Genomic DNA, 22,650 nt, shown 5'->3' with positions numbered 1-22,650 from the left:
GTACAATAATAGAAAGTGACAGGGGGCGATGGAGAGTACGTTTTTCAGATGGCAGCAATGCACCAACCGGAATCAATTACAAATACACACATGCACATATTTTCATAAATTTACATTGTCTGCATAAATGCAACCAAAAATAAACCCTTACAATCCTTGCACATCCTGTACACACCAGACTATGTAGATACATAAATCCATTATCAGCACATACACTTACCAGTTAAGCTATTACTCCCAGCTCTAAGGTATGTGATATCTAACACAACAGCAAGAAATCAAGAAACGAAGATTATAATATTGAATGTTTTTGTTGAAACTGTTTAAGAGAATTATTGACTTCATGGTCATTTTGGTGGCTTTGAATATTATTGTGTTATACTCAAATGGGTTTCTAATATTTAGTTTACCTTCGTTTATGTGAAATGTGGTGAACTGCTAGTGTGTACGGGTATATACAAGAACAACTGAAAGCCTTGGAAGAAGAGAAAAAAAAAAGTAGATTTTGTGACTCAAACATCATTTTGAAAGTCTCAAATGCAAAACAGTGATGACATGAAAGGCATAAAAATGAGGGAAATGTTAACTTTAGAGTTAAAGGAAAAAACTATACAATACACAGCAGGTACATTATGGGCCTGTCGATGCGAACAGTATGTCCTGCCAGCTCTGCCACAGCAGGCGAGGCCCTGTGTGCATCTCAGGGAGTTCTTTTTTATGACTGCTGGAGCAACAGCAGAAGTGAACATATTGTGAACATAAAGAATAGGATAGCGCAGGGGATATATTTATAGTTAATATTTTCCATGGTCACAGGTGAACCTTGGCGTCAATTCTGGTATTAATTTTCAGCAGCAACTTTCAGCATTTTCTGATGATCGAGACTGAAACAGGTTTTTGCATTATTAAAGTGCCATTGTGCCTTTTGATAGATGGTTCACTGCATGTGTACCTCAAGCCTTTTTGTTCATTTGATTGTATCTATTTTATTAAATGTGTCTGGTTGGCTATTAAATAATAAAGAAAGTTTGTGACTGTCAGATATGTTTGTTTAATAGTTGACCAGAGGTGTGTGTAAAAGGCTGTAAAAGGTTCTGAGAAAAGTGTTTACCTGAAGTTCTTTGGTGAGTGGTGATGAGTTTCTTGAATTTTAGTTTGCTCCCTGAATTTAATATTCTTCATACATTTCTTGGTTGCGGAGGGGTCTTGGAATGTGCTTTTTGATTTATTCTAGAAAGAAAGAAAAATGGAAGAAATTTAATTTGGAGTGCACATGGGATTTATTTCTGTTAGTAATGGCTTGGATGAAGGTTATATAACCTGCTGTTAACTTTTTCAGGATGACAATGATCAAAGTAGCGTAGTCTTAACTGTGTTGTCTTATTTATGATAGTAGAGTTCATTTTTGAACACAGCAAGTTCTCAGCAAAGGTCCCTGGTTTCCTGCCATTAATAGAAAATGACAGTCAGTTCCAGACTCAAAGTGTTTGTTCCCTCCAGTCATATACTTTTCACTGTTATTACTTCGGTTTCCCAGAATGGTGTGGATGTAAAGAAGTTATAAATGAAGTTCACACTGATTCAGATTGTACTGAATTCAAGAATGGTGCTAGTGCTGTATTCATTTGGAGCGTGGCTTTTTGGATCGCAATTGATTTTTCCACCACTTTGGTCCAGAGTGAAATATCTCAACAAATGTTGGAAGGATTTCCATGAAACTCTGTACAGGCATTTATGGTCCATGCTGCCTAATCAATTTTGTTTTTTGAGTGGAATATCTCAACACCTATTCGATGGTTTGCCATTAACTCCACAGATATTCATGGTGCCCAGAGGATGAAGCATACTGACTGTGGTGATCCCTTGACTTTTCCTCTAGTGGCCCCATGAGGTCTCAACAACTCCTGAATGGATTCACAAACATTTGGTCAGCAATTTCTCAACAAAACCTGAACAATATCAGCCTTTGAAAGTGCATATCAGTTTAACACTAATAATGTGACTGACATGTCATGACAGGCAATCCACTTTGTAGAAAGCTTTTCCTGAAAGTACAGTACCATTTACTTTCCATGTAACCAAACAGCTGCAGAGTCAATCAGCAAATAGACTGGAATGTGATTACAGACGGGAGAACGAGAGATAAAACAGTTCACGGTAAAAGCATAGAAATGAACCTATAAATAAAGTAATGGAAATTTAACAAAAAGAAAGTTAGCATTGAGAAACCCAAAGAGGATGAATATTTTTGAAGACTGTATGCCTGGAATTTTGAGTGAAGGGTGACGATGCCAAACCTTCAGTTGTTTGGCTTAAAATAGTCGGCACATATTTGGGCTCACATCTATCTTAAACACTGAAACACACAGCAAGCTAGGACACCATGTAACACTTAATAGTGCTTCTTCTTTGCTGATAATTCTGTCACTTTTTTGTAATTCACTGAAGGACATGTGAAGCTGGCATTGTTTTTCAAAAGGCATTCAGGAAAAAAAAAAAAGGAGAGGAATGTGGCCAAGGTAAGGACAGAGAAAATGATTGTTGGAGAGTGGGCAACATTTCAGAGTATTTCAACAGGTAGACTGTTTTTTCTGTATTATTCTTGTAGTTTTGGACTAAAGTAAAATAAAGTGACTTTAGCAAAGTGTTTCCATACCTAATCTGATTAATACTTCACTACTACTCCATTAGTTCAGTGGGAAAGATGGATTTTACTCCATTATAGCCTATTAATTTAACAGCTATTTTTAACATATACTTTTCAGATGAATACTTTAAATGCTAAATATGATCATATTATATTAAGATTTGTTATAGATTAAACTACCCAACAGTCTATATATTTATTAAAATCAGCCTGCTATATATTAAATTAATTCTTACACAGTAATGCATCATTAACAATAATAATCAGTATAATAATGTATACATTAACAAAATAATAGTAAAAGAGGTTAGCCTTATGTAAAACTTTTAATGTGTGTGATTTTTAATGTGTACTGTGGTACATTTAGCTGATGAAAACTTTGAATGAAAAACTTCATTTGAGTTGTAAGTGAACATTTCTACACTGTAGGAGAGCTATTAACATCTGGATTCCTTTCCCAACACACGGCTGTTAGGTAGCTGTAATCAGAGATCTCTGTAAAGGGCTCTGGCTGTAAGCAGACAGGACATGAAGGGACAACCTGGACAGCTCAAGAAACAGGGACGCTTAGCGCGCAGGCGCACTACTTGAAAATAGGAAGTTGATGCAGATTTTCTTTCCAGTGAAAACAAAGTAGATGTGACACCGCAGTCTGCTAAACAACAACATCTACGGTGTTTATTGTAGCTCAAGTGAAGGTAAGAGAGCAACGAGGAGAACAATTAAATTCATATATTCGTGCATGTCAGGTTACGTTAATTAGCTTTTGATAGCTTAACTTCTAAATAGCTAACGTTATATCAGCTAACGTGACAGCTAACTTAATTAGCTACGAGTGATTATTACACGTCAAAGCAAGATAGCTTAGCAGTTCACTCAGCGAACATCTTCATTTTTTACTTGTTTGCTGGGCAAAAGCCTCAGCGACATCATGTTATTAATGCACAGGAGCTAATTTATTCTCGTAAGTAATTAGCCATAATAACGTAACAGTAATTAAAAGTTAGACAATGGGTAAGTGGAGGGTAGTGAATTTAAACTAACACTTCTGGGGATGATACACTACTACTACTACTACTACTGTATTAAGTAACGGTGTGAGTACCACATATAAACAACTGTCATATAGAAAACCTGTGAATCATAACGTTACATGAAACCTGTTATAAGGGAACCAGGATTTAGTTTAGATTATATACCGCGTCCAAATTCCCCCAGCACGACCCCACATTTCAATATAACATTTAAAGACTAAAGTCTATCAGCATCAGTCTTGAAAACACAACATATAATGAGTGTGTAAACTCTACCGCAGGTTGTCAAAACCCTTCAATTCCTAGATACTATACCGAGGACATGACCCCAGTGTCTGCAGTCCTGAAGGGAACCTTTAAGAAAGTATAGAAAAATATATGACACGTGTTTATGCAAATTCAAGACAGGTGACAAATCACAGTAAAAACCTGAATGTAAGAGTGGAGCTTCCCTACAGAGCATGAGAGCTCACTGAAAGCTTTAATGAGGATGACAATTATGTTACCAGATCTCAACCTGATCTCAATTGAACACCTGTGGGAGATTTTGGAGCAGCATGTTAGTCAGCGCCACCATCATCAGCAACAGATTAGGGAATATCTTTTGGAAGAATGCTGTTCATCCCTACAGTCTAAGGAGCACTGAAAATGTTGTGGTGGCTCTTGGTGGACCAATACCTTACTATGATGCTTAATGAGGATATTTCCTGTAATTTATCACCCATCTGCTCACAGTAGCTTTTTTTTTTTTATATGTTAAAATCAGAAGACAAAGGAAAAGATGCTGCAAGATCAGTTATGGTTCTGCCTCTCCCTCTGAAACCACTCCAGATGAATACTAATAAATACTCCCACATATTTGTAGGTATAGCTCGCATGTAAATCTGCATATGTTTATTTCACGTGATGTAGAACGTAAAACACTTTACTCCATTTTTTGCTAAATCCACAGTATTGCCTTGCTAAGTGCTGTAACTTCACAGGAGATATAACCTGGGGCTTTCCTCATCACAGAGGCTCTGTGGCGAGCTGGTGTGACAGCTGCCAGCAAAATAAGGGAATGTTTCTGAAAGCTCCTCCATACTTTTTCAAGAAGGAACAGCATTTGTTATTCGTGGATTTAGTACTCCTTGGGGGGTGGGGGAGCACGGAAGCAAAGAGCCACAATCTCCAACACAAACAAAACTTATGCTTTGAGGAAGATCGGGTCACATGTACAGTATAGTCACGCTTGTCTCGGGTCCCTCTGGGGCAGGTAAGCTTTGTGGTATTTTTTCTTGTTTCTTTCTCTGTGTGGATGCCACATCAGATGAAGCAGTGATAACGATGCATGAGTAAATTGTCTTTATTAACGCTGACTGGCCTGTGCGTAACAAATACAAGAAAATGTTGGGAAATAAGATTACTGAGGAGATCTTATGGATGATTACCTCTTTGCATCTCTCTTTCCCAACAGCTCCTATGCCATAATGAAGGCAGCCAGAAGCAATATGTTGGGTGCTGCAACATCCAACAACGCGGTCAAGTATTCACGACTGGCGGTTGACGAGGACGGTTACATAGACTTACAAGTGAGAGATTTTTCTTCTTTTGTAACTCTACAAACCTGACATTATCTCTAATTAATACTTTACCACACAGGGTTGTACAATGAAATGAAAATGTGTAGTCCATTCAGTGCTACACACACATACTGTACATACTCAGGAAATCATTGTGAAAGTGCATTTTTTTTAAATGTGCATGTGGGAGAATTTAAACAGCACCAACAAGATAGTGATGGTAGTATTCATCTCGTGCTGCTCTGTGCATTGTTCAGGAGCCTGCTAATTAGTAAACCTTTTGCTACCACAGGCAATTCACTTGAGGTAAATCTCAAATAATGACTTTTTGGAAGTGTGTCTAAGCCTTCTGTGTTTATGTCAGAGATCTGATAAACTTTTTGGTTAAAAGTTGTTTTATATCTGTTTATAGTCTTGTATTTTGTCCAATAATTGAACTCTTTACAGTTTAAGAAAAGCCCGCCAAAGGTCCCATACAAGGCGATTGCACTGGCAATATTCCTGTTTTTGATTGGCTCCTTACTGATTATCTTCGGGGCTCTTCTTCTGTCAGGAACCTTAAAGGTCGAGGTGAGTTTGGCCAGTTAATGTAATAAAATCTGTTCAAACGGCAAATTACATTGATGGATATCAGGTCAAGACTTTGGAGTCAATATAGTTGGAACTGTTGTTGACATGTTTCCCTACTATATAAACTGAAATACAATTTCTTGTTCTGTTGCCAAAATGCATATTGTTTAGCGTGTCACATTCTCCCATAATGTAAGTACCCTGTAAACACTCTGTTAGCCTTGTTCCCAGAACACTTGGAAATCCATTTTTGACAAAAAGGTCTTTCTGATCTGTCTTTCTTTTTTAAATTAAGTTTTAAATGATCAAATGTTAAATGTCGTCTAAGCACAAGCAGCCATCCAAGAAAATAGCCTCAATTAAATATCCTAAATCTGCAACATTTTGATTTATATCAGGAACTATGTATGTAAACAACACCGTTAATCAGACCAGATATTTAGTGCCAGCTTTCGGTACTTGACAGTTTTTGACACTTGGTGCTGCAGTACGAAAACATTTCAGTCAGTATCAAAAAAGTATTGCGGTCTTATACCCAGCCCATTTTTGACACATCTAGAGAGCCGACACAGCCTCCAACATTTCAACTCAAGCAGTAAAATTAACACACTCACGCTGCAATTAATCGTGTCTTTAAATAGCTGTAATTGAACACTTGTCCTGACATTTTATTGCCTTACTGCCAGTTTTCTGCTGCGCTCTCACTCTTCCTGGCCTTGATAGTTTTGTTTGTGTTTGAAATATAACTAATTTTGATATTTTATACCTTGGAATGCCAAATTTGGTGGAGCTCCTGCTGTGGTTTCTGCTTTCCTAATTCATGACTCCATGTGGGAGATAACAGGGCCTTGCACATATTATATTTGTAATTATCAGTAGGAGGTTAATGTTAATGTTTTTTCCAATCTGCAGAGTGTGTTTGCAGAAAATGTAATCTGACAGGAAAGCAGTGTTTGAGCAGTCTACTTGCCAGTTAGCCCACGCGAGTTAAAATAGCATCTCTAATACCACAAATTACACAGGGTTCAAGCAATGGATAATGGAAAAATGCTATGCAGGCAGGTTCTATTGCAAGAAGTTGTAGGATATTTGGGTTGAAATAATGTGCTTTAATAGTTTTTTCTTTTGTTTCAACTGTAGAGAGTGAGTGCATGGTTATTGCACAACAGTGTTTCTGGTGAACAAGAGCAATGTCAAAAAAGTAAAAAATAAAATGTGAAAAGGTCAACCATCACGGTGGCAAAAGGAAAATTGGGCCCATATTGAAACTAGTTAACCCTTTACTATACTTTACTATAACTACTTTTTAATAGTGCTATAAGACTGCAGGTATTAATGAACAGTCATATTTTAATCTAAAGAGTGAAGGGTCGGTAATTTTCCATTTGGGGGGGGGATCTTAACACAAGGTCCACTTACTTGCCTTTTCTGGAGCTTTCATCTGCATCACCTGGTTTTCATTAGTGGAAGGAGTGTGCTCAGTCCTCCTGTTGATAGCTCCGTTTGCATCTCATGGCCTCAGGATGGAACATCAGTCAAGTGAAGACAACTGAGCCAACTCTCACGTTTGAGTGTATTTTTTTTTGTAATTTGGGTGAATTGACCCTTTAAGAAAACACTACACATACATCTCAATAGATACTGCACATGACGCAGACAAACTTTGTGTTTAAAATGCGTACAGCTGCAATACAATGATACCCATTGCCATGGCTCATGCAACAATGCATCTTAAAAAAAGAAGAAGTTGAGAGGGCTACAGTAACTCAGTGCACAATACTGCCATCTGGTGGTGAAATGAAACACTTCTCTTGGCGTTAATAGAGACTGCCTGTGCCTCCTGGTGGTTAGCTGTTCTGTAAAATGAAATGATTTACATGAAACCAGATCTGAGACAGATGAAGTCATCATGTCTGTGTGCTTCCCTCACACCCTTTTCAGTCAGAGGGCGTTTAACTCCTGCTGGCAGGCGACGTGATGAGTACATTATTCTCCACTCTGTGGTGCTTTTTGCAACACCTCATTACAAGTATAGTTTTCCGGTATGTGATGTCTGTGAGTAAATAGTGGGTCTGACACACACACACACTAAAGTAGATCAATGGTTCCAAAGAAATGTCTGCGTGTAACCCCTCATCAAAGTTTCTGACTACAGAGTCCATTTTCTGCTTTTCTTTGTTATGTTTTCAGCATCCAGACCGCACCATTCCTGTCATCATTATAGGGCTACTCGTTTTCCTTCCTGGATTTTACCATTTGAGAATAGCCTACTACGCCGCTAAGGGTTACCGGGGTTACTCCTATGATGACATCCCAGATTTTGGCGACTGAGCCAGCTGCTGGTTGGTGGAGAATCCCTTCCTTTTGCCACACTGTATCCTGAGACTGCTGCCTGCTGTTTACTTTTAATGTATATAGAAAATAAGGCAAAACTTTATCACTGTTCTGCCATGGAGACAGTTGTTAGTTCACAGGATTTTAACTGTTTTGCTTATTGGAATTTTTTTAAATTCTGTGTTGTTTATTCGCCAGTAACAGCTGCATGATGCTGGTGGACAATACTCAGCACTCATTCAAGAAATTATAACAAACCCTGGATGAGTGGTGAAGCACTCCGCAGATGCCTTTAACTTACGACCGCTTGAAAGTCCATGACTTGGATGACTGAGAATGTTTGCACAGTTGCACAGCTGTTTCATATCTCCAACAAATATTTAATTGTGACTGTAGTCTGTATGTCATGAAAAGCTCAGATTATATTTGCAGTACAATCCAAAGAGTGATTACTTTGTTGAAGTACAGTATATTTTTGAATTATTATATATTCCTTTCTGTATGAAGTATTGTTGTTTGTGTATATTCATTTGGTTGTGAATATCAAAGAAAGATGTATTTTTACATACATTTGCTTGATTTAAAAAAAGGAAATAAAAGTATGAATCTCATCAAGAATCTGAAGTTTTGTTACTGTGAGTGTTGTTTGCAGTCAGGCCCATTCTCTGCAAAATACTTTGAGACATTGTGATGGCAGACTGTGGAGAACACCAAAAGTTATTAAAAAAATAGAAACATGTCAATGTACAAATAAATATATCCAGAACTTCCTTCCTGTGTTGTAATATTATTTTAAAAACAAAGTTATCTGTTGCGCAGTCTGTTTTAAAAGCTTTTTTGATCAGAGAAGATTTTCTGACATCACAAAAAAAAAAAGACAGATTAGTTTAGTACACACAAAAAGGCTATCACTGTTATCACAAAACAGAATGATAGTCACAATAAGCAGTGTTCATTGCCATTCTTGAATCATTTTAAGAGGGTGACCTCTGTGAATACCATTAGAACACACCTCAAACAAGTCTTTGTCTGCGTGTAATGAATTTTTTTCCTGTTTTGGCCACCAACAGCAGGTAAAGGACACCCTCTTGTGGTTACCTTTAACCTGGGTGCCACCAGGGGATTAAGACTTGAATCGAAACGCCTCTTCATCCTCTCCCTGCGCAAACAAACTATTTTATTAAAGCTGCACTGGCTTCAACACTAAAGGACTGTGATAGGAACTTTAGTTTAATGTGGTTTGAGTCGCTTCAACACAACAAAAGAACAGCAGGAGCCAGAGGAGGAGGGGTTGAGGGGGGAGGTTGGACTCCCGGGAGCTCAGCAAGGAGGGCGCAGCAAAGTCCGTCGATGCTTCACTGTCACCTGTACATGAAATGAACACCTGTTGCCGGCGGCTTTAAAAAAAGAAAAGAAAACGCTCATATTTCAGGTATTTTGCAACGCCACAAAGGGACAGGTCCCACTTTTAGTTTGCCAGAGAGTGACTTGGTGTCCACACGGAACAAACTGACGCAGAAGTTGGACTAAGAGACACGAAGGATGTGTATTTAAAAGGAAGTTTCACAGCAGCTGCCAGTAACCGAGCTACAGGTAGGATAAGTGGGAAAAAAAAAAAATTAAAAACCCAGGAGTTAATGATTCTGAAAGTGTTTCTGACTTCCAGCAGCTTTGAAAGGATGAGAAATTAATGCTCTGCGCTCGTGCTGGGGAGTGCTAAATTTTCTCTCAAGCCTCTGAACTGTGTCATGCATTTAAACGTCAGTAATGAAGTTTCTATGGGGGCCTTTCATTATGATGTGAAATGTGAAACTGGCAGAAAGTTTGTGGAGCTCAGCAAAAGTAACTTCCCACAACCAACTGAAGTCCTCGGATGGCAGCTAGGTCTGTGTCAATCATTTATACTATAATTTATATTTCCCCCCTCTGGCATTTATAGTTTTAATTGGGTTAATAGTGGCCCAGTAGTCTTTTAGAACAGATTTTAGAACCCATTTGAACTGTGGTTAAACAGGGATAAGGTTGTGGATGCCTGGAAAACTGAAAAGTGCTTCAAAAAGCATTTTCAATAAACATTACTGCTGCATCTCTCCCATCCATTCAAATCATGTTCAGGGCTTAAAAATGCAAGATTACAAACTACAGTTTTGTGTGAAGTTATTAAAACCATAAAGGTGTTTTGAAATACTTTTTATTTCAGATGAATGTACTTCAAATGCTTCCTGGTTCAAAGAGTAGCAGAGTCTGAGACGTTCACTCTTCATCTTTTATCATTTAGTGCATTTAACAAGAAGATTGTAAGACAGAATGTGAAATGTCATCTTTTTGTGCTGACTTTGTAATGAAACAAGAGTCTATCTTTATTTCACAGATTATGAGGGAAATATTGGCATAACTGAAACCAGACTTTAATCAGTTCACATTATTCACAGTACTTCTGGTTTGATTGAGTTGTCTGTTAAGGTGCGAGATGGGTGCAGTTTTTCCACAGTATGCTATGATCTTTGAAGTTTACATCGTCAGGGTGATGTGAGTGGAAATTAACACACACTTTCCTGCCGCCACCTGAATTGTATGGATGCAGTAAATACGTCAAATCTAAAACTGAAGAAGATGCAAATTATTATGTGCAAAACACTACTGAGCCCAGGCCAGAGTTTTTGCATGCTTTTGCTAAGCATGGCACAAAAGCCATTACCTTGGACATTCTTCCCTGAGCTCAACAATAATGTAACTTTGACAAAAATCAAAGGAGACATTATGATCACTGTGATGAATTATCCATGTCCAGAAAGTCTCTGCCACTCTGTACTGATATGAATAGAAACCAACAACTATCAGAATGTTGAAAAAATCCAGGGGGAACCTCTTGAATATTGAAGCCAATGCCAAAGTGCCTTCCACCTGCATTCTTTCTAATGGGCAGCAGGGAGCGACTCCACTGGTTGCGAAAATACGTCAATGATGACCGAACTTCTCACTTGATTTATTACCTCAGTGACTACTTTCCTAACGGGTTTATGGTGCTAATCGCTAGTTTCAAGTCTTCTTCAATACAGCATGATGTTCATTTAGTAAATTATTGTCCCATTTAGAGTAAAATGTCCTTACCCAGCTCTACCCTCTCACCCAAATATGGACACTTCTGTTTCGAAATAACAAAGATGGCGATGGCCAATGTGCCAGACTCAAAGCTTTAAAACTGTAGTGCACAAACCAATGGGTGACATCACAGTGGTTAGATCCACTTCTTTTATACAGTCTGAGATAAACACAATTGAAAGTGGCAGGAACGTAAAACCAACTGGGGTTGTCCTTTTAAAGTTGAAGAATTTCTTAATAACACTGATAGTAGAACAAAAAAAAACACTGACAAATTACCAAAACAACAAAATCTGAGCAAGTCAGTAAAATCAGGCAGGCAAAACGCTTTGCTTTTGAAATGTGGGGTAGGAAGCTGTGTAGAGGACGGAACAAAACCAGCCAGAACGCGACACAGCCGTGCCTGTTGGAATCCAGCTGTTAGTTAGTAAATTTAAAAAAACTTTATTTTATATTAAGCGTTGTCAGCAGACCGACCGTCATCAGATTCTGATTCAAATGTTGCTAAATGCCGATTGGCTCGCATGTGTGTGACATCACCCTTTGTTTTAGCGGAGGCCCCACCCGTTTCAAATTAGCAAGAATATCTTAAAAAAAAGGCAGACAGAATTCTCTCATGTGAAATAACCCAACACTTTTAAACCTTTGGCAGAAAAGAGTGTGCTCACGTAGCACCCCCTCACTCACAGTAAGAAGCTGCTTGAGAGAAGAGGTGTTCATGGCCTCTAAGGTGAAGAATTACTTCTGTTTGACCAAAAGTCTATAGTAGTTTAATGGAAGTAAATACTCACTAATAGTCTGTTTAAAAAGTGGCATTCAATTTGTTGAAGGGTTTGTAATAACTTGTTTAGGACTTGAAACTTGAAACTTGTAAATGAATGAAGAATATCTAATGGATTAAATGAACAAAAAGATTGTGGTGTTCATCTGGATTTTCCAGCCTGCTTTCTGATTCATAGAAAAGATACCTAATGTTTGTACTCTGAGCATAGAGATGCAATACACACACAGCGGAAACCTCTTTATTTTTTATTTTTTCTCTCCCCTTTTCAATCTGTCCTATTTTCTCTTAAGTGCACATCAAACCAAACCACGCAGCAGGTTCCTATTGTGGTGGAAAGCTTGTGTTAGAATTGGAAAATAGGCTTTTTTAAGCCATGTGCAAGCTATGAAAAAATAAAATGGACACTTACAGGGGGCACAAAAAATAATGTAATCACCTCGTGGAGAAGGTTGCACTGAAGTAACTAAATCACAATAACAATTACTGCTGCAGAGGTGGGTTACAGCAGGTTGAATGCCAATGAGCAGCATTTTTCAGCTGTGATAGGCGATCAGCACTCTAATGTGAGAAAGCACATCAGCTCCAAAGAGCTGGTGTAAAAATGAAAAATGGCTATTATGTCAACAAGAACCGTCTCAAAAATGTATATGAAATGAGATTGGTAAGGACGAACTGTGTGTGTAAGTTGAAATGATCACAAAATGGTGGACATATAGGTGAGGTTTATCGGAACGCAGCACTGTCAGTCTCTTAAAGTCTTCGGAAGTAAATTTCAAGTAAATTTCTAATTTTAGCCTAGTTGAGAACATTTTTTCATTTTTCATCAGTCTTACTTATTCAAAGCCTGTATGTTATTGCAATCCTTACTTTTTATTGTTCTGAGTTCTTTAACACTGACTTGAAGTCTTCAGGGAGCTAATCCAAAGCAAATCTAGTCTCATGGCAGTCAGGTCCAAGACTCAAATCCTCATTTTTGTGACTGAACATGAGATAACAGTCTAATAAACTGTTGGTTGCAATCTGTGCCAGGCTAGTTAAGCTTAAATGCTTAGTCAACTGATTTATTAATCTGCAATAATATTTGATAGTTTTATCAAGAAAAAATGCAAAACACACTATGGTTTCAGCGTCTCTAATGGGAAGATTTGATTCTTTTCTTTGTCGTATGTGATTATAAACTGAAAATCTGAGTATAAGAGTGTTGGTCGGACAAACCGAGCAATTTCAATCAAAATCATGATAAACATTTTTCACAATTTTATGATATTTATTTGTCCAAATAATCAATCAGTTAGTCTAAAAACAAAGTATCTGGAGATTAATCGGCGATTAAAACATTAGTTTGTTGTAGCCGTACTGTGCTATTGCTATTTTGAGGCGTTTGATGTTATGCGATGATGGAAATAGTAAAAATAAAATGCAAGGATTTTTTAAAAACAAAGAAAAGAAATTCCGAAATGGTGTGTCATATAGATGTATACATGTTATATACGGAATATGCGTCTGTGTATATGGGTACTTTGATGGCAGTATTGGCAGGTGTACTCTGTGTCATTCTATGCTGCATTCTGAATGGTTGTGCACATGAGTCATAGTAAATTTGGTCCTAACCTTTTGACAGAAGAATGATGCAGGCTGTCTTTGCGATAAAAGGTCTAAAAGGGCCATTGTTAGGCTTGTCTCACAGTGAGATCTAGGACCGTCTCTTTAGAGTAACGTCTGACAATTTCACTACATTACTCTCACACTTCAGTCAGCCTTTTTATTTGACAGCCCCATCAGACAGTAGAGGGGCCTTTGAGCCCGACTGAAGTCCATGGCTGAAGTCTCAACTCTGTAGCAGAACACCCACGTTTTCAACCAAAGTTTTGACTGTCAGGTTGCATTGTGGGTTATGTAGGCACCAGGTTTTGATGAGGAAGAATGTGTGGAATAAAAAAGATGATATCTCTGGTTCTGCTGCATCAATTTTGATTCTTTTTTTTTTAACTGTCCAGTTTTAGTGTTTTGGTAGCATCTTTGGAGAAATGTGATTTTGTTAGTTGAAAGTGAAAAACACCATTGTCTGTGGTGTTTACATTGTTTTATCTATTCTCTTTACGTTTCAGCACATGTCTCACCCCCCTCCCCTTTACTCTCACTCTGGTCAGAGGTTAATGTCCAATTTAACTTGCTGGCAGATAAAACAGCCTTCAATCCATCCTAACCTAAAGAGCCAATATCCTGTGTTTCACATTCCATAAGGTCAACAGTACCTCTAACTGTCTAAATCAAAACCTGGGAGATTATAAAAATGGTAAGTTTTGAACATAGACACAAACAAACATAGACCACAGCAACACTCAGGCAAAGGAAATTTAATTGGAAAACAAATGTGCAGGAGCCCATGTATCTTTTGGTTTCAAGTGTGGTGGGGCAAGAGGAGGCAGAACTGCTGATAAATCTGTTACTGTGCCTCGGTCGCGATTAATCAGCTGGTCCCCATTTCTCTCCTTGGTGGGATTAAAACGGCAACAACACAGAATTTCAACAGCATGCCTTTCGCAGACATTTCTATTTCTGTCAGCTGATAAATCTGCGTGAGACAGGGCGCTTTCTTGTGTGAGCTACTGGCTCATTTATTATAGCCTTACACATTTTCCAGAGTGCTGTGCTGTCGCCGTGCTTATGCTTATGCATGTCCTCAATGTCAGAGGAAGGAAGAATACGTCGGTGGGAAATGTCTAGAGACCATCTGTGTTACCATGGCTGAGTGTTTCACCTGTGCAGGCCGCTTTGTTTGGCAGCTCTGTGAGTTTTTTGTTGAGACTTAACGACAGAAAATGTCCTGCAGCTTAACGAGATTTTTCTTTTGCCTCTCATCTTTCTTCTTGCTGTGTTTGCCACACTTTCCCTGCTCTCTTTCTTTCCTCTACAGATTTGTTTTTTATCACTGTTGTTTCAATTTATTGCCTTGCTATTGTGACACACACACACACATGCGCGCACACACACACACACACACACACACACACACACACACACACACACACACACACAAATAAGTCTAAGTTTTTTAGAGCAATAAAACTAGAAACAACATTTTTATCATCTGTAGCTGTCTGTATTTAGAAGCCAAATGCAGAGTCGAAGTGTCTGCTTATCTTTCTTAAATCAGTGAGATGATGGACGTCATTACAGGGTATTCAGTCCTTATCATCTCCAGTCTTCTCCTTTTTAACAAGAGGCAGTCAATGAAAAACGAGGAGAAGATACTGAGCATCTGTTCATTATGTGCCAAACAGGGAAGCGTCGCCGTTGCTTAGTCATGGCAACAGGCAGTCTTATTTTGTGCATGGATGTGTGTGTTTGTGCGTGCTGTTCTTTCATCCTCGCACACTGTGCGCGGGTGAGAAGCAACAGAATCATAATGATGAAGTTTTAGCTAGGCTTACCTGGCTCAGTCTCAGCAAACACTCAATGCCTAATTCAAATGTAATAAGTTCAGGAGAAACTCTCTGCTGCGCTGCTTTGCATGAAGCCACGCGGGTGAAGGGCAGAGGGGTAGAAGCCTGTTGGTGTTCCAATAGACGGCGAACAGCAGACGCGCCGCAGATTGAGGATTTTTCTTGACTTTCACTTTGATTTTGTGGAAAATCTGTGTGTGCTGTGCTGTTTGCTGAAGCATGGGAGTGTGTTGGAACAAGCACTGCAGTTGTTGACAGGCTGGGTAATTGTTTTTCACCGGTTCAGACTTTGCCCCAGCCATGAAATGAAAGCCCATAAAAGCCTTATGGTTAGGGAGAGCAGATAATATGGGCTGTGCTGCTGCTGGGACGAGGGTGTGTTCACTGCTCATACTCAGGAAGTATAGAGACATCCTTCATTTGACCATACAAAGCTATTAAAGTCAACCTTATCATTTATAGTGGACCTTTTATCCTGTATATAGAAGGTTTTAAACAATGTAACCATAGATAGATAGAAACTATGCACAAGAAACTTATAATTTATGAAGAATATGTGACAAATATGTGACCCTCAATTTCACTTTTAGGAACAATACCATTTTCCCCCCAAATCCAAACCAACACTATACAGTATACTATAAAGTAAGTAAGTATAAAGTATAAACAGTGTTGGGATGGTTACTTTAGAAAAGTAATAGGTTACCGATAATAAGTTACCCTGTTTAAATGTAATAGTAATATAGTAATAATCTAACTATTTTAATTACTTTATCAAAGAAATGTAACTTATTACATTTAATTACTTTTTGATTACTTTTATAAATTTCTATTGAATGTTTTCAACTGTTAACCATTTCCAAAAGACAGCTTGAGAGGCATTTTAACTGGCAGACGGGTGGCGCTGCAAACAGGAGAACCAATCAGAAGCATCAGAATAGCATCAAACTTTACTAAACGGCTGTGGAAGGAAATGGCAAAGGAACATTGTGCACATGAAAAACATGCAAAGCAACAAAATGAATAGTATTCAATATAGCTTAGCTTTTTACAGAAAATATTCAGATGTAACCCCAATGTAATCTTGAATATTTTCACAAGCAACTGTAATTTAATTACAATATATTACAGTTACATTTATTTTGTAATTAAATTACATAACTAAATTACATGTAGGTAGTTACTTCCCAACGCTCAGTGTAAAGCACTGTTTAGTACTACTTGTGTGGCTTTACATGTAGATATGTCATTCATAGCTTAGGTGACATAATTGCTTTACATGCTGATGTTGACAATGTGTCATGACTTAATGTTGCAAGGTTTTATTCTGCAAAAGTGTAGCCAAGGAGAGATTTCCACGATGGTGGACAATAAAGTGGCATTGTATTGTACTCTATGTGCTAGTGTTGACATTGCACTTTGTGGCAGGTACCTTTCAAGAAATTAAAGCATTAATGTATAATGTAACAGCCAGAAATAATAAAAGCCACGTGATATAAATCACTCAAACTGTAACTGCCAATTTCAGTGAGAGAAGTCGTCACTAATAGTTTTTTTTCCCCTTTGGTTCTTTTTTTATAAGATTTCATTGGAGCTTGTGCACCTCTGCCAACAATGTTTTTACTTATTTTGCGCTTCTTTTCTGTCGTGCCTAGCATTGAGGGACAAACATGTCCATCAACAACACAATCAAGAACTGAACAATTGGAAATGTGAAGTACACGATTTAGTCAGCATGCCGAGACACTTTCCAGCAATACACGGACAGCAGCACTTTTATTGAAAACATTTTTAAAGGTTTTTACAGTGCTTTTCCAGTCAACTACATTTCAGAGGAAAATGTTATACTTCATTACATTTATTTATTCTCTTAATATTATTCACTTTTACACAAAGAACCTGATTAATTGCCAGTGTGAATGAACCACATACTCAAAACTCATCACTTACCAGGCACACATATTGATGTTTGCCTATGAGAGAGTATTGTTAACACATGCCTTCAGTATTTGTGTGTGGCATTGGAACCAAATGCTATAGAGCTGATACCAGCTCATTTCCTGTCATGCCTGACTTTAACCAGCTGAAGCTGTGGCGTACTGTAAATATATAGATGAGAAGACCTCGCATGTTAACCATGTGTGGCGTTTGCTAGTTTAGAGAGTGATTTCATACAGTAGCTGGTAACTTCTACCATGGGAGGTGACTGACGGTAGCAATGATGGATTCCTTTGGGTGTGTCTGTTTAAATCTGACCTGTCATGTTGATTTCCTCACTCTGGTTTACACCTTTCATAAAAAGAAAGCAGGGGTTGTTTTGACCTAATTGAATCAGTTCCTGCATCTTGACTTACGTTACACTCCTTGATGCCTTGATTCAGCCTTCGCTCCCATCATCTCACCTTATCTCTGTCCTTGAGTGCTGAGTCTCCTGGCTGCTCCAGCCAAACATCTTCATTGATGTGCTCTAAATAAAACACTTAGATGTCGCTCCACACGTGACTCTCAAAAGATTTATGTGACATTTATGACATTTACTTTCAGAAAAGGATATAGGGCCAGAGAGTTTTCTGGCAGCAGAGGTAGCTCTGCCCATTTGTGTAATGATATGGGATGAATTCCAGTTATTGGAAAGCTGTATAAAAATCTAAACGGTCCTCTCCCCCTGTCTGTAAAATTATGACAGAAGTGGCAGCTCTGCTATAGCCCTTTTAGTTTGGAAATCTGTCACAGATGGCTGTCTTCTTGCATGCAGCCAAGGAAGTAATGTGATTGTGTGACAATTGTGTCTCTTTTGCCAACAGACTGAACATGATGCAGGTTGTGTGAGTGACAGATATGGGGTCAGCAAGATCATCTTTGCAGACTTTCACTGTGGTGGCCGTTTTTTGCCTATTTTGTAAGTATCATCATCACTTGATTAGAAAGATATTTTGCATCCCACTGTCCTTTCAGCCAATCTTTGCTATTATATGTGAACACTATTGTCCATATTATTCATTTTATTTAATTACATGTAATGGTAAACTAACTTAAAGTGATTTGTCATTTTGCTTCTGACAAACCCAACAGTGAGCACTGAAGGTGCGAGGCCAGAGGTGCGTGGAAAGGCTGGAGGTGTGGTGGATTTGGAGTGTAGTTTTCCTCCATCAGACCCAGCTGCCGTGTCCGCAGCGTCCCTGCATGTGGTGGAATGGGTTCGACAGGGACTCGACATCCCCGTCCTGATCAAATTTGGATCCTATGCGCCTCGCGTCCATCCACAATATGAGGGTGAGCATCTATGGAAATAATCACAATATGGAATCCAGCTTTAAAATTGTAATGTTACAGGCATCCCTACTGTTCGCTGTGATTGTTATGATTGTCTGAAGCAGCACATTATGGTATTATACATTCCTGCTCTACATGTACAGTATAATTGTAGTTTCTAACCTGGGCTTTGTTTAATATGGCTTGATAACATTTGATTATCATCAAACGTCTGTACATGTGGTACTGTTATGCACTGGTGATGCGCTAATTTATTTTAAGTAGATATATCAGAAATCTCTAAGGGTAATGGGCAGTGACGTGCAAGTTCACACTTCATAAGAGGTAGCTCAAAGTGCAGTTCACACACATATTAAAAGATACTAGTTTACGTACTAGTTCACGTTAATTTCTTCCGTTTTTTTTTTTTTTTTTATAGAATGCGGGCTCGTGGTCTTACCCTTTTTGTTAATGATTTCTTGTGATCATCAGTCACTCGCATATATTTCCCAAAACTGGTCGGATGCTTCAACTCTATATGTTGTTTCAAATTCGTTGCCGATTGTCCGGTATGCCAGGTCCCTTAAAACATAGCGCATTAATTCTCACCTGAAGTTAACCACACTCACGTTCATCATTAGCAAACAAATACGATCAGTACATCAGAAACATGAGCATGAGGTCAATGAGCCCGTTCTTTTAGCACGTTTATATACTTACTTACTTTTTAGCTATTCTAGCTTCAGGGCTTTATGGATGGCAATGTTGGTCGGTGAGTTCACCACTTTGGTCCTGAAATATCTCAAAAACAATTGGATGGCTGTCCAAAAAGATCTTTATATATTTCTTGTTGACATGTTGACGAAAGTAAAACCTCACTAAATATCCCACAATAAATAAAATATCAGGTGAAATATCAGGTGAAAAGATGTGCTTTAATACATTTTTGGCTGGTTTAGATTAGAATAAAGAGTCTAATGACATAATCTTTTTCTTTTTTTTTTACCAAAAAAAAACAGAATTCACTAAAACAGAATTTAGGAATTTAAGGCCCAGGTTGAAAGTAATCAAAATGAAGATGTTTATGACATGCTTAAATCCCAGTTTCCTCCACTGAAAGAATGTAACCAGTATCTCAGTCTCAAGTGTGTATTCGGTGCCACACCTTCATGGCCTTTCAATCTAGCCTTACTGGGAACTACTTTTTAAAGGAGCTGTAACTCTCACATGGCATCATCATCTATTGTGCACACAGCTCCGAGAACAAAAAGAGTCTGTGGGGAAAATGATCCTCAATGGACCAAGAATACCTACGTGTAGCTCCTGTTATCCTTTAAAGTCACAAACAATGGGACTAGTGTGGACAAAAGGAACGCATGTCTCATTGGCTCAGATCTTCCTTTTGTCAGAGACGTTTTCTTTTCCATAGAGCTGCCTGAAGAGAAATTCAACTTATCGACCTTTCCAAAGGCTATTTGAATTTCTGCTGGAGCGTCATGTGGGGTTTTGACTAAAGTGCAGTTTCAGAAAGAAACTGCCCGAGCATGATATCACTTCAAAGAGTGAAATTAATTCTTACTGTTTAACATTCAGGTGGGAGCAGATGGCAGACAGTTAACTACCACTTGTCATTTATTTTCAGCAAGTTGAGTACCGGCACATAGTAGATATAAACATACGACACAATTAGAAATGTAACCTCTTAAACCCGACTTACCTGCTGTTGCATCAGTCATTACAAACCCATGCTGCGCAGCAAACACTGTTCAAACCCACAGAACTTAATCTTAAATCCCCGCGGAGATCCCAAAGTTTCCAAAGTTACCAAATATGCATTTGAATTTTGGGTAAATGTCTAGAACATGATGTAATCATGCTAGAATATTTCCATTTGATGAAGGAAATGAATAAACCCATTAGTCATTCAGCAGAGAATTAATCCACAATTTAAATAACAAAATAATAATTTTAAGGTAATTTATGAAATAACAATGTTGCACATTTATAGATTAAGGCCTTTCTAATGTGAATATTTGGGACTTAATACATTTAGTCGTTTTCAAAATAATTCCCTGTCAGACTGTAAATGTAGTCCTTGTACAATGTATTTTGATTGGATAAATCAAAAATTATAATAATCATTTGTTGCAGCCCTAATAATAATATTGGTACAAGATCATTTTGTTATTGTCAACAAATTTTATGAAAAGACCAAAACCAACAATGCATTACTCCGTCTCTTAATCCTTTCCTTCTTCCCTTTCCTGGATAGACTGTCACTCTCAGCCTCAGCCAGCTACTGAAGATGTAAATCTTTTTTTTTTTTTTTAAAGTCTCACAAAAACAGCTGGGCACTGCAATTTTTTTTGCAAACGTTACTTAAACTTATCAGGCTTTAGCTAAACCGAAAATACTCTGGGCTTTGGAATTAGTTGACATTTAAAAAAGTATATAACATTACCAGCCTTATATATTTATACAATCTAGAAAAACCTTTGGCAGCCTATCACAGATATTGTACTGACTTAAAGCACTAATTATTGTATTTAGGTATGTGTTTGTCAAAGGAGCAGAACATACTTTCAGCTGAGCCAAAGCCTTTCTCATTTGAGTTGGATGCCACTCCCTCACGCCACCCCAAGCAGGAAATATGATACAGACATTTACATAGCAATAAAGTCAGGGTGGACCTTGACTGATGAATTATCGTAAGTGGGAGCGGGGCAGACTTTAATTCCAGCCCGGGCTCATAAAAGACAGTAGCCTTTTGTCGCTGACTCTGAAGACGATCTTTCAACGTACACTGATGTCACACTTCATTACACTGGATGTCAATTTCAGAGGCAGGACAGTACACTGGTAGTAAAAAACCCTAACGTTTGCCTACCCTTTGGCCCATTAATTACACTTCTTGTACATTTCACTCAACCATAAAGCATCCTTCACAGAAAAGCACCTTCTTTAAAAAGACAGGTATTCTAATCGCATGCCTTTCCGGTAACAAACAGAGAGCTGCTGTTCTTTGTGGGTACAAAAGGTTTGAAAAAGAAGCTTTGTCCATTCTGGTGCTGATCCTCAGGCTTTCTCACAGGTTACTGGCTGGTGTTGGAGTGACAGGTGCAGCATGGGAAACCTAACGCTTTAGACATGGAGCAACTGGTGTGGATTGCACCTCCTCAGGCCATGAGAGCCAACAGTTGGGCTTCAGGAGTCCAACAGTTGGTTAGCTGTTGTGATTCTTATGGCTACCCAAGTGATTCACTCTGCTGAGGCTTAATTTATTTCCACCATTCCTTCCTTTTCGCCACCTCAAAAGGATACAAATTTTCTGTTTGCAGGTCACCTCCATCATCAGTATTCTGTGTGTTTGACCGTGTGTGTAGCTTCAGAGTGTGAGATACATTAGACTTCCTTCAGATTGCTCCCCTGACAGTGTTAAGACCTGTAAGGGTTTAAATGTATTTGTTGTAATAGAGCAGAAAAGATCAAAGGATTAGTGTCAGCTCAATACAGCTGCTGACTCTATAAAAATACAGCTGTATAAATACACTGTTGGCAAGCTCTTCCCATGTAAACCCCATCACAATCAGCAGGAGCAGACTGTGTGCAGGCGTAACATATTACACACAGCTAACATGGCTAATATGCTTCCTTCCCCACATGGAGTTTTGCACTGGGATTACTCCTGTTTGTTTTCGCAGCGAGTAGTTCTGCCTCAGACAGCGAGAAAGCTCTAAATTCAAATTTCAAACGATCACACAGTAGAGGTTAATAGAGCAACAAGCAGCGAGGAGCGAAACCTTATCTGCCTCTTTCTCCAACCGAAACCTGAACGCCTCATGGCGGCTCGCCAAGAGCTGACGCCATCTCTCTCCCCGATGGTTCCCCGAAAGACTTTTTTATCATTTAAAAACTTCAT

At 38.5% G+C, this 22,650-nt stretch overlaps 2 protein-coding genes across 4 annotated transcripts in view; both read left to right on the top strand.

Annotated features, from left to right (window-relative positions):
* Positions 1-3,211: 3,211 nt before the first annotated feature.
* Positions 3,212-8,771, top strand: LOC119914771 (transmembrane protein 230-like). The gene is made up of 4 exons (XM_038734268.1): positions 3,212-3,345; positions 5,138-5,252; positions 5,691-5,813; positions 8,004-8,771. The coding sequence occupies exons 2-4, from the start codon at positions 5,151-5,153 to the stop codon at positions 8,142-8,144; spliced, it is 366 nt and encodes a 121-aa protein (XP_038590196.1). The 5' UTR covers positions 3,212-3,345; positions 5,138-5,150; the 3' UTR covers positions 8,145-8,771.
* Positions 8,772-9,303: 532 nt separating this feature from the next.
* The window catches only part of igsf9a (immunoglobulin superfamily, member 9a), a 51,632-nt gene continuing 38,285 nt past the window's right edge, over positions 9,304-22,650 (top strand). Inside the window, exons 1-3 of one of the 3 annotated variants that reach the window (XM_038733900.1) lie at positions 9,304-9,740; positions 18,284-18,378; positions 18,552-18,752. In XM_038733900.1, coding sequence (XP_038589828.1) covers positions 18,318-18,378; positions 18,552-18,752 — 262 coding nt within the window. In that variant the 5' untranslated portion in view covers positions 9,304-9,740; positions 18,284-18,317. The remainder of the gene's footprint in view (positions 9,741-18,283; positions 18,379-18,551; positions 18,753-22,650) is intronic. The other 2 variants (XM_038733899.1, XM_038733898.1) reach the window with 2 other exon arrangements.

Source organism: Micropterus salmoides, unplaced genomic scaffold (assembly GCF_014851395.1).
Source record: "Micropterus salmoides isolate LMB-PRFRI ecotype aquatic unplaced genomic scaffold, ASM1485139v1 Ms_hic_scaffold_20, whole genome shotgun sequence".
Classification (NCBI taxonomy): domain Eukaryota; kingdom Metazoa; phylum Chordata; class Actinopteri; order Centrarchiformes; family Centrarchidae; genus Micropterus; species Micropterus salmoides.
The sequence above is the reverse complement of the archived record's forward strand: the minus strand, read 5'-3'. Positions and strand labels throughout refer to the sequence as shown.